We start from the raw sequence: 13,087 nt of genomic DNA on the forward strand, positions 1-13,087 counted from the left end.
GTATAAGAGACAACAAATAGAGATTCCAGATACTGAGGACATAAAAATGAAAGTTATTTGGAGTTTAATAATGATTATGGAAACAAATGAATGGCAAGCATAATTGTAATTATCCTTGTACACACACTGATAATTTCTAACAATGACAGCAAGCACCTGTAAAGGAATGAAGGAAAAATATGAATCAGGAGCCAATGCACAGCTGAGTACCAGTAAATCCAGAACTGGTAGTCACTAAACATTTTGACTTATTACGCTTCCAAACAAGATAAAAGAACATCCTTACATGATTGCAATGTTTGTTTAGAGTTGTATATTTGTGAATGCATGTGTATCAGAAATGTCAGGACTACATAGATCCTTGAGTATGGTACACAAAGGTCTGTTATAATAATATGACTCTTTTTACTAGAGAAACGGAATAGTAAAACCATTATTATAATTGAGTTATTACTGCATATGGACAGGGTATACGTGCTGTTGAAAAACTTCCATGATACGTCTCTATAAAAATAAGAGAATCGCTGTACTAATCCAAAAAAGAAGGAGAATCCCAAAATTTAAAAGTTTATTTACATATATGTCATCAAGATTTAATTTGGATTTATATTATACAACCAGATCTTGTACTTTACTGACCACACTGTACTGCGGCACTTTCCTATACATTTAGCACAGCAGAACTACACAAACACAGACTTCACAGATTCAGACAGCACTCTGCATAAATTGTGTGAGAACATCTACAAACAGAATTACATTGTAAGTATTAAACCTTTCTACAAGGAAACCTAGGGCATATTACATATTATATATGGGAATCATTGGAGTGTATAGGTATCTTTGTGAAATAAAAGATGCAAGTATACACACATTTCATATATTTAAAATGTTGCTACATTATCTAAAAACACATAGAAGTGTTAAAAACATGACAGTGAGTAATCTGCCCTGCAAAACATCCTGCATGTTTATGTAACAGACTATTTGAATAGATATCAGGCCATTTTCTAGACAGTGTTAAAATCTAACCATGAGAAAAGGATTTGTGAGTATGGATACATTTTTGCTGTCTCTGGAGAAAACATTTGTGGTCATTTTTAAGTGTCTTTAAGTGTTTCCTCAAGAGCTCACCATATGATATGCTCATCATTATACAAACATGTCAATATACACTTAAAAGTCACATCTTTCCTTAATGCATGTCAATTCTTAGGGCATTCCCCCTAATTTACAAAAATGAACTCAACTTTTTACAACTCAGTAGTGGTTTTGAGCATAATCGAAGATGATTATATTAACTGACTGCAACAGAGAGCCTTTATCCAGTGTACAATTCCACTGTTACATCCACTTGTTAGTCATTATATACTTGAAATAACATTAAAATTCATCCCTGAGTCCAAATAATGCTGCTGTGCATATACTGTGTTCAAATATTTTTAACCAATTTCTTATATATGGAATCTAATTACCATATGAATGAAACATAATTTGCTGTCATATATTATACTGTACATACTGTAGGTTGTCAGTGTAGCAAATTGTCTACACATGTAGAATAATAATAATATTTCTTCCTTTTTTTGTGTATTTTTCTATGGAGTTTAGGCTGAATATTAGACCCCCAACATGTTGGTGCTTTATATGAAAATAGAAGAATGTGAGAAGTGAGAAGGTCAGAAATGCTTCTTATTGTGGTCCAGACTTGGCAGTGGCTTCTATCTGGCAATCTTAGGCAAGAAGGAAGTGAACATTTCTTCAAACTGGTCATGTTCCTGTGCTTTTCAAATAATTAGAAACATGTGTTAGGAAAGTGTCTGATCCGTACTACTACAATATATAGAAAGCTGAGGAAAGGACATTTTTTTAGTCAATTCAAAAATAAAAAATAAAGATCTAATAGAATATGAATTAATAAACAATTATTGAACAGATGTTGTTAGATCTTTTTCCTTAAGATGGTAACTTTTTACCATACAGTATATTTTTGTGTGCATTCATTAAGAATTAAGCTTGGCAAGGGCAGTATTAAAAAAGAGTATTCTCCAAAAAGGCTTACAGCAGTAATTGTTTCAGAGGTCAGTGCATGATCAGCATTGGACATTATAAGGTAAAATAATATCATTAAAAGTACAAATACTTCCATTGGGAGAGGCAGCAAAGAATCAATTAATACAATTAATACAAAAATAAATACAAATATACATTTTCAGAGCTTGAAACCTTCTTAAAAAAATTTGGGTAACTGTTTAATGATTAAGTACATTTGTAAAGCACAACTGATGCACAACTTAATTGAAAGCAAAAAAAAAACCCACAACCATTTCTCTTCTTTAACATAATATGATAGTAATTTACACTGAATAATCAATCAAGTGACCTAAACTATACAATTTATATATGCAGGCTGGGAAAACGATATCATTTTCGCTACTGTCATTGCTGTGTCCATAATATTTATTATTTACCTTTCATTTCAAGATGCAATGTTGGGACTTCCAGCATCATGCATGGTTTTTCTATTAAGCTTGTGTAGATAGATCTATTTTGCAGTCCTATTTTAAAGCTTTAAGCTGATGACACTTGTGGGTAGAGAGACACAGCTACCACTCAGCACTGGTATTTGATACTATAGATCTGGAGGTGTAGTCTCCAAAGAACCATGATGTACAATATTATCTGATGAATTAGTTCTGATTGTTATGGTGTCATCTGGATTACAACAGCGACAGAATACCTAGTGCTACACCCCAGAATGCTGACGATTATAAAGTTATTTTCTACAATATTTTTGAGGCTGTTTTGTTTCTCATAACAAATTAATAGGGACAACGATAAATATGGCAGAATGTTTCTTGTTTAACATTAATCATGCAGCTAGACTTCATAGCCAAGTGTAACAATGAGCATTAGAAATTTTCTGTTTAATTAATGCTCTAAACGACTTCCTTTTTAGGGAGCCATTTTTAACATGTTTCAGAATGTGATGGGAAAACAAAATATAGATCAAAATGGAAAAAGCTTATAGTGGTTTGTAACTACAATATACCACAGGTCTTAAAAGAACAAGGTGTTTATTATCAGGTGAGTAGGGTGTCACCTGCATATCACTGTTACGAAAGATACTAATGAATGTGGATAATGGCCTTCATGAGATGCTGCCCCACAAAAAAACTTCAAATCACATGAAGGTCCTAATCATACATTTTCTAAATTTGATGAGTGTCTTACTCTTAAGTAAATTGATATTGCCAGTTCCTATCTCCACTCTATTGTTAAAAAAAACTTTAAAAAACTGATAGAATATTCCAAATTGACAAATAAAGAGATTTAATTGTACAGGCAATATCTGTTTGAAGAACAAAAACATTTCAAAGCTGATCAAATCTAACAAGAATAAATTTTAGCATAGCTTTAGAAAAAAAATAAAGCATTTTTGAATACTTAGTGCACTGAAAATGTGCCCAATACTTTAAAAATCAAAAGATAATTCAAATTATTATTTGAATATTAATATTTTTACTTTGTTGTGCAAGCAATTTACTCTTAAAGTAAATAAGTTAAAGTGATCATTTATTTATATATAAATAGATATTAAAACATTATACTGAAATGTAATATTTTCAAAGTATATACAAAAGTATGATTTTTCACAAATGTATTGAAATATATACTGTATGTAATTCAGAGAGTAGCCCTTTCTAAGACATGACCACCTTTCTTTTTATTTTGAATCATATTCAATTTTATATATGTTAATTTATAACCTGAGTTTCAGGTTCAGTTATCAGTTTATTATAGTTTGTTTAGACATTAGTTCATTTACAATGAGTACATAAAAGTATAAGTACAATAACACAATAAATCAATACCCTAAAACTATTTATGGACAGAACAAGTGTCTTATATTATTAAAGAACATTGTATATGTGTTTCAAAATAAAAGCTTGCTTTTACATGTATTAAATAATATCAGTTGCAGAAGTGTGCTGGTAGTTTGCTTTTAGTCCCTTGTTTTGGAAAAGTACAGAGAAGTTGACAGAGAGACTGCTGATCAAACTACATATGTATCATTTTCTTTTCCAGTTTTTAAAGAAATGCTTACTATTCGTGTTTCCTGTATGTAGTCATATCACAGTATATTGAATTAAAATGCCCATTCGTATTTCTGTAAGAACTGCATTGATTTAATATTTCATATCTATGCAATTAAAGCATCACAGGTGTATATATTCAATGATTCAATTCAATTTCCAGCAATAAAAATAGTAATTGAAAATCAATTTGTGTGTAGTTTTAAATCCTTATTCTCTGGCTGATTATAAACATTACTCAGCCTCTCAGATTACTAAAAAGCCCTTGGTGAAGCAGTAGTAATCCTTTTGCTAACAGTGAAAGTCTCTTTTAGTTGGGCAAGTATTTTGTGCTATTTTTCCATCTGTAATTTCTTAAATAAAATAACATGCAGTAGAAATATTTATAGAAAATCCAATGTTATTATTATATTTCTGTGTGTAATCATTTGTGTAATATTTAGCACTTACCAGTAACAGTACAGTAACAGTTTTGTTTCACAGAGCAAGTAGAATGGATATAATGTTATTGTTTCTTCATAGAACGCCAAACAATTATTTTGGATTAGGTTTTCATGAATGTCTGCCAATGTGCTTCTTAAAAATATCTATGTTTACACACACATAATGAACTTATGTGTTTCTGACTTGCTGTACACACTGTATGAAATCAAATTTTGTAATTGAACATTTTAAAATTCTGAGCACGAAAAAGTGCTGATTAACTTAATTTTTTGATAGTCTTAATTATTCTAATTTGTGATTATTCATGTAAAGATGAATATTGAGAAAATAGGTCTCAGAACTGTAATGGAAGTCATCAATGAGAGCAAGTAGCATTTTATTCTGTTCTTTTGTTGCAGGTAATGGCTGTTTGAGAAAATCATTTTCTAAGAAGATATTTGATCAAATCAAATCTCAGATCAAAAGTCTATGATCTGAGATTTGATTTGAATTGAGTGTCATGTAAGGTGAGTTTACAGTCAAGTCAGTACTTTCTTGTGTGTAGGGTTTGATAAATGACAACTCTTGCAATATTCTAAAATGTGCACAGTAATTCTTACAAATGTTTGTCTGCACAGAAAAGTGTGAGTGCATACATAGATACATCGGTCATATATTTTGACATTTCACTCAAAATATCCAATTATAGGTACGCAAACACAATTATTGTGCTCTATTTTTAAAAATACAGGATATCTGTAGAGTCACATTTTGAGGAATACAGCCTCACGTTGCTGTCGAAAAATTATCTTCCTTGAACACTGATTAAAGAAAGTCTTGACATTTGACCTAAAATACAGAAAGGAAACATCAACAAAGGCGAGCAACATGACATCACCTGCAGGGGCTGGTGTGTACCTGCAGGATGCCCCTGCTGTGCAGATGCAGGAAGCTAAAGATCTCATTGGGCATGGAATGGAACCCAGGCCGAGGCTTGACGTTGTCATAGTAATGGTGAGTGATGAAGATTCCGGAAGGGTTCATGGGGAAGGCCCAGAAGCCGTAGAGGTGCACCTCCTCACAGAGCTCCAAGGCTGCCGTGACCAGCATCAGTCCGCTGCTCAGCCGCTTCGCACGCACCCCTTGCATCATCCAGAAACGTTGCACATTGATGAGGTACTGGGGGTGGAAGTAGAACACGGACTTCTGGGAGTCGAAATCGTCCAGGACGTACTTGACCCGGAAGGAGACGTCTGTATTGCGAGTATTATAAAAGGCTGGCAGCACTATAGATGCGTTCTCATAAGCTTGCAGCACTTCGTAGAAGGGTCTCCTCCATTTCTCCAGCTTCTGAAACCTGACAAAGAGTGCACGACAAAGTTTAATATGGCAACTTTGGACTTATAAATGTTATAAAATGTGATGCAGAATAAACATGACTGTTTTTTATTTTCCAGATTTATGTACATAACATGCAGCACACCAATAAATCTGTTTTTATACATCTGTTTATTGCATTCATATTTAGTGTGTAAAACAGCCAACAGTTTTTAATAAGCCATTTTCATCAGATTTGCCCCTTCAGTAAGTCTATAAATTGCATACATCCATGAAAATTGAGCAGAATTTGAATACATGAATAGCAAAACACTTTGTATTATAAACTATACTGTAGCTGCATCTTGAAGTTTTAATTACACAGATGTCTGGGCTCCACGTAATCATGCTGAAAAGAATACTCTTCAGTGAATGCATGCACAGGCCCAGACTATAGCTTTTATGCTTCCATTAGATTAAAATTTGCTAGATTTTATAAATCTGCATTTTATAACTGTGTTACTTTGTTAATAGCAAACCAGTGTACCGTTGTAAAAGAAAGACAGAGTAGAGGCTTTTCTTTTTAATCAAGCTGTCATGGAAATCATTGTTATTCAGTATATATACGGTTTGCTAATTTTACTGGTTTAGTTAATTTTAGGGAAAACAAAGACTATAATTAAAAGAATGGTCCACTTACACTGTATATGGCCTTGTGGAAAAATACTGTGGTAATATCGATAGTATATTGTTAGAAATGCATGATTGGGATATTTTTTGATATACTGTATACCCATAGTTTTTAATTCTAATTATAAAGAAGATCCATTCCCATACTGTACATACAAAAAAGTTTAAGCCAACAGTTTCATTGGCAAAACTATTACAAAACTCTTGGTAGGTTAAGTTTTAGTAGCTTTATATTTAAAATATTGTATAATATTTGTATAATTAATCATATATTGTTGTAAATACAATACGCAGCTAAGTACTGTACTAAGTACAAACATATTATTTAATTCAACCTGTGTTTCACAACATGCATGTACTGTAAAACAGTTCTGGGGGTTAGGGGGTTGTTTTAGTGACAGTCTCCAATCTGTTTTATTTTTTCAGAATCATCAATTATTCAACAAACCATATTTCTAAGTAGATAACAAGAGATTAATAATGAGAGCTTATTAACAAGCTCTTCACATTTTGTCAATTCCTAAGGTGAGAAGCAAGAAGCCTACATTTTGGTAAACTGTAGAACACATACTGTAGCTTTGGTCCTAGCCAAAAGCCAACACGACCTGTCTGTATTTTAGCTGTAATTCAGTTGTTATGCATGTAAATTACACATTTCAATTAACAGTTTAACTTCCACGAGGATAAACATAATTGACCTGAACATGATTTCTGTATAATGCAATAATGTTCTACAATCCACCAAATGTCCTTTCATTGTAAAAAGGCTTTTGCTTTCAGAATAGGTCAAACTGAAAATACTGAGCATCAAACATAGCTCATGTAAAGGGAAGTTATGTTTTTCCCAATTATAGACCAAGTCCATCACTTTGATTTGAAGTCAGTTTCAATCAAATCAATCAGACAAGAACAGCAAATGTGACGAGCAGGAGCTTTACTCCAAGGTGTTTGGAGGCATGCTTAAAAATACCTACTGTACTTGAAGATAAGGCTTTTAAATCATAATAGACATTTCAGATGTTTATATAAATATATAAACTATTAATGCATGAAACAATTTTATATTAAAAAAAAACTATCTTTTGTTGTGTTTTTTCCTTTTTTCCAGAAGAAGCCTTGAAATTTATCCACCAGAGCCATCTGTGAGTCAAATCTTCTATTTGAACAGTTCTGTCTGAAGCATTCTGTCTGAAATGATAAACCATGAGGTCTTATGTGGTACAACACCGTAAAAGCAGACTTTTTGATGCCACTAGTGCTAGCTAAATATGAACTCAATGTATCTTAAAATATACAGAAAACCTTAAAACGATATATTCTGTATGAAACTACACCAACAGAAAGACATCAAACAGAGACATCTCAGAAATTCTTCCTCTACTATGTCTTGATTAAATTACTCCCACAGATACAATACTTTAATAGTAATGCTGATTTACAACAGAGTTATCTCTGTCTGAAAACAAAAGGTATTTATATCTGGCAAGGATAGTGATGAGATAGCACTGTTTGTCTCAAAAACATGATCGTATGTATAACTTATTTACTGTGAAAGCCACTAAAAGGGTTGAAAGGGTGTGATCAATACAGAATGTTATTGACATTGATTGGGATTTCATTCACAGTGTCTGTTACTGTTTAATTGTAGTTTATTCCTACACTTAACTGGTTTCTGCTATGCCGTCAGTCCTCAGTCCTACATTGTTTCTTTTTTCTCTGGCTGTCATTCCAATGACATAACCACGAAGGTCATTTCAGCTCAAGACAAGCTTTTTTTGTGAGCTTGACAATTACCCCAAGGCAAAACCACTGAAGTACACCATGGGATCAAAGTAGGAATAAGCTCAAAATGCCATGTCTATGTTTGTACAGTATGTTTCAAAAATAATAATTTTTGCCATTTCAAATTCAGTACTCTTATTAAATAATTGAACACAAATTTCAGCTACACAATGTTCTTACAGTATGCTTAGAATTTTAGATTCCACATTACATGTATGGAAATTAGCTGGATTTGATTTTTATGTCCCAGACATAAATGTATCACAATACACCAATTTATTCTCTTATCACTACTTTTTAACTTCACAATATGATTTTTCCAGGTAATATTCTTTACTCTAAGGTCTACTTTTGTAGTCCATTATGTAAAAACAGATTTTTGTGGCAATGTAAAATTTTACTGATGAATTCGGAGAGAAGGTAGTCAGATGTATGGCTTGGTCAGATTTTAAAGAAAACTGGAGTTATAAAAGTTATAAACAGGAACACTAAAAAGGTAGGATGAAAACGTTTTTGTCAATCTGAAATATGTTGCTTGGCATATACCATCTTGTCACAAACAATGTGTCAAAGCAGATCTTTATTGTCCTGAGAAATTGTAATAAAAGGCATAAACTTTCCTTATACTGTAGATCCTTCAGCATTTTGTACAGTTTTCTAGCATAAGTTATGTGATAACATCAGATGCTATAGTACTGTTACATAACAGTTGAGCCAATAGATGAGAAACAAACTGAATAACAGCCAGACCATCAACACTAGGTACAATGAGTGCCAGCATTATGTGTATGATGGTGGCCACAACAGTATATTTGCAGTATTGCATTTATTTGATGATATGCCACAACAAGCCATATACAATAACAGTTTTGGTACCTCGATTTATGAGGAAACAAATTCATAACTACTATAAATAAAAAGCATCTACAGTATATTTAGTAGTGGGACTACAGAAGAATAGTGCTTCAAAATATAGGTTTTTGTAAGGGTAGCTAACTATTCTTGAAAAAGTTAAAGCAGACTTTGACAGTATATTAATTAGGGGATAGAAGTACTTTAATTCTGCAGATTGAACATTTTCACTTGTAAAAGAATAGAATGGTAAAATAGAGTACACACAAGCATGAAACTGTAATGTCCAGTTTCCCCAATCAGCAACAATTTGATTGAGAAATTTTTCTTCTCTAATTTGTCCCTTTCAAGCTGTGAAGTGTTGGGATAGTAGTTTCTAATTACAATTATGATAATGGGAATTAAAATAGATACATTGCCTTGCTTGTAAGGAAAAGGTCATTATTAGGCCTAAAAGTAATTTCAAGGATAGACTGACCTGCGTGTTACAGTAGAAGCTTTATTCTTCAGCTGCAAATACAAACAAAACATGCACTGGGACTTTCTAAATCCTTAAGACGGTCCCCCTGGGCATATTTCCATGTTAAATAACAAGTACAGAAACTAAAATCCAATTAACATTATCAGTATACTGTAAGATAATCATTTCCATCGTATTATATTTTAATATTTAATAATAAAATATCTCCATATTCCTGAAGAAAATACTGGTCTATAATCATAAAGAGATCTAACCTTTGCTTCTTATTAGCACACCTCTTCTTAACTCACTCAGTATCTCCTGGGATAGTGCGTCATTGGTTATGCTTGTTTTTTTTAGAAAAATACATTTGCCTATTGCTTTACGATGCTTCATTTTCTTTTCTTTCATTACCATTATATTTTCTAATATACTTTATAAAAGGCCGTTCTACAGAATAGCATCATAATCCCAAAATAGGGAATTCAAGCATGGTAAAAGCTCAATATAGCACAGTTGGGTTGTTTTAAGATCAGAATTGTAATTTTGCTAACAGATGTGGCAGCAGGAGCTCAACAGGGTGCAGAATGAGAGAGATGGAGTGTCTCCAATGCACAGGCACTGTGACTACGAACAGATGTCCCCAAATATCCCAAATTTGTCTGAGGAATCCTTTTGTGTTAGACAGCAGTCAAGAAATAACTACAAAGTAAATCACCATATGCAGTAAATAACCATTACACACATTCCAGACAACTATATTTTCTATTGTAAGGGGAGGTATTTATGGTATTGAAAAATTGAAGGAATATTAAAAATGATACAACACCAAAGTAAGGTTGTGGTGAAGAATTACATGGTCTCAAGCTTTTAGAATAGAGTTTAAATACCCTAGCTCAATCTACTTCATCTATCTAGTTTTCTTTACAGAATGGGCAGTGGGAATGTGGATCACGCTGCCCAGCCATGTTGTTGAAGCTGACACCCTGGAGGAGATCGTTTCGTCAGAAAAAAACACACAAATGAGCTGGATGACAAGAATTCCACTCTCTTCTTTGCAACTATTAATTTGTTATGATATTTTAGACATTGTAAATCCCTTTGTATGAAAATTAAAATGAATATGATTGAGAAAATATCCAATATGTTTTTACCATAGAATTATAGAATTATCATATAGAACTTGAATGATATAGCCAGGCATTTCACTGGGAGAGAACACCCCACAGCCAGTATCTTTGATACAGAAATAGATAACTGCTTAATCAAGCATGAGTAGGACATGCACATACTGCTGTCTTGGCTGCAGATATGCCTCACAATATTAATTAATGTATAGTGGGGCATTAGAACGCTAAGAAAACGGACACATTTCAAGGTTATGGCAAATTCTAATAATATTTGTTACATAAACCCTTTCATGATCCATTATATAAAGGCATGTTGAAACAAAGGAGGCAAATATACACCAACTAACAGAGTATATAATACAAAATTAATAGCTAGAAAAGTGAGTGCCGGTTCTGATAAGGGTTAGGAGACCATTCCACAGCTTTTGAGCAAAATAATAAACTTATAGGGAGTTAACAGTTGATGTAGTCAGGAGCTAACCCAGTCACGCAACAAAGGCTGAGAAGGAGTAGTTCGAATTTTATTAACAACCCAGTACAAGGAAGCTGCAATGGCTCATGCAGTATATTTTAGTTATAGGTAATATCTGAGCAGCTACATTCTCCACACGTATCGAACTTTTCTGCCTCAGATTGGGATAATGTAGATATGGACATTGTTACAAAAAGTATACCTTCACAACATTCTTAACTTCCTGACTCCTGACATTAGAACTTGAAAATAAATTTGAGCGTCATCAATCATCAGCATGGAAATGAAAATTCATACCATACTTCCAAGAATCCAACTGAAGATACTGAAAAATTAGACCTTCTTGGCCCTGTGGGGCACCTGACGTGATCACATTTGTTACGGAGGAACAATGACCTCTAATCTATTCAGCAAGAAAGAATGATCAACAGTCTCACAGGCAGCACTGATGTCCAGCAGGGCAAGAATGTGAGCAAGAACAGAGTCAGCAACAGATCATTACTATCCCCAACAAGAGCTGACAGTGTCCTGTGCATCGATCTGAACTGTAAACTGTAAGCTGAAGTGACTCATACAGCTAATTTGCAAATGAGTGATCTTGTAATTAAACAGCCACAGCTCTTTTTAGAACCTTTGCCAAAAATTGTTAGCTATTGGTCTTTAACTGCTTAGCATGCTGAAGTTCCACTTTTTTAAAAGAAGAATAATAATTGCAAGATCCGAGGGGTACATTCCCAAGTCTTAAAAATTCCTTGATAATATGTCTGTCAATGGAACAAAAAATTGCAAAATATGAACACAGCAAATGCAGAAAATAAGATGAACTGAACATGTGGTGGCTTTCATCTTAGTGACAGTTTCTTTTTTTAATTTTGAGTGTCAGTAGTTATCGATTTAACAATGTCCTCAAATATAAGAATTCAGCTATAATTTGGGCATCTCAGTCATAAAGAACTTAAAGAACGTTCCCACACTTCCAAGTGCTAGTGCAAAACATGATTCTTGAAAACTTTCCTAGCTAATGGACGCTTCAAAACTAATGAACTGATACAAAACTGGAAAAACTGTAAATGTATTTAATGTTCAAATTCACCATACAAACCTGCCTTGAAATGTTCTAATTCAGTTACCATAGAAACATTGTAGGTTCATCTCTAACCTACAAGATCATACAGCCTGAATAATAAATATGAGATGGAAAGAGATATAAATTTTATATTCATCTTCATTTTTAAGACTTGGGAATGTACCCCTCGGATCTTGCAATTATTATTCTTCTTTTAAAAAAGTGTTGTGTTGTGTGTGTTAAGCTGCTGTTGCACTGCAATTTCCCTCACGGGATCAATAAAGTATCTATCTATTTCAGAGTCTTTTTTGACTTGAGGCTGAGTGACAAATAAAAAAAAGGGAAGAGAGAATCAGTACTGAAGTTAAGTGTTTTCCAGGTGATGCAACTCCATATCATTCAAAAGAGAATGTAAGATACATAATTCTTTTGTCCTACTTGTATGGCTAACTACTTATTAAAAAACAGGTGCAAGTACTACACTTTAGACCAAAGTGTTTTATGCTTTAATCTGGAATTGATCTATTGATGACTTATATTTTTATGGAACCACGTGTGTTCTACTGAGCTATAAATATTATTCTTTTAAACATCTACATACATTTTAAACTTTAAATGGTTCATGATAATTGAATGACCCTCAATGTACTGTGCCTTTCCCATACAGTATTTACCTGAATTCACCAAAGAGTCACTCTTTTAGTGAAGGAGCACACATTTTGCTGAATTTTGTTACATTCCTGAGCTCCAAAGCCAAGTTATCATTGTCTGCAGTTTAACTGAACTTTAGTGATTGTA

At 33.1% G+C, this 13,087-nt stretch overlaps 1 protein-coding gene across 1 annotated transcript in view; it reads right to left on the bottom strand.

Moving 5' to 3' along the window:
* Window positions 1–557: 557 nt before the first annotated feature.
* st8sia5 (ST8 alpha-N-acetyl-neuraminide alpha-2,8-sialyltransferase 5) overlaps window positions 558–13,087 on the bottom strand; it is a 36,759-nt gene continuing 24,229 nt past the window's right edge. Inside the window, exon 8 of the mRNA XM_088911717.1 lies at window positions 558–5,877. Coding sequence (XP_088767843.1) covers window positions 5,415–5,877 — 463 coding nt within the window. The 3' untranslated portion in view covers window positions 558–5,414. The remainder of the gene's footprint in view (window positions 5,878–13,087) is intronic.

Source organism: Atractosteus spatula, chromosome 3, assembly GCF_055471065.1.
Source record: "Atractosteus spatula isolate fAtrSpa1 chromosome 3, fAtrSpa1.hap1, whole genome shotgun sequence".
Lineage (NCBI taxonomy): Eukaryota > Metazoa > Chordata > Actinopteri > Semionotiformes > Lepisosteidae > Atractosteus > Atractosteus spatula.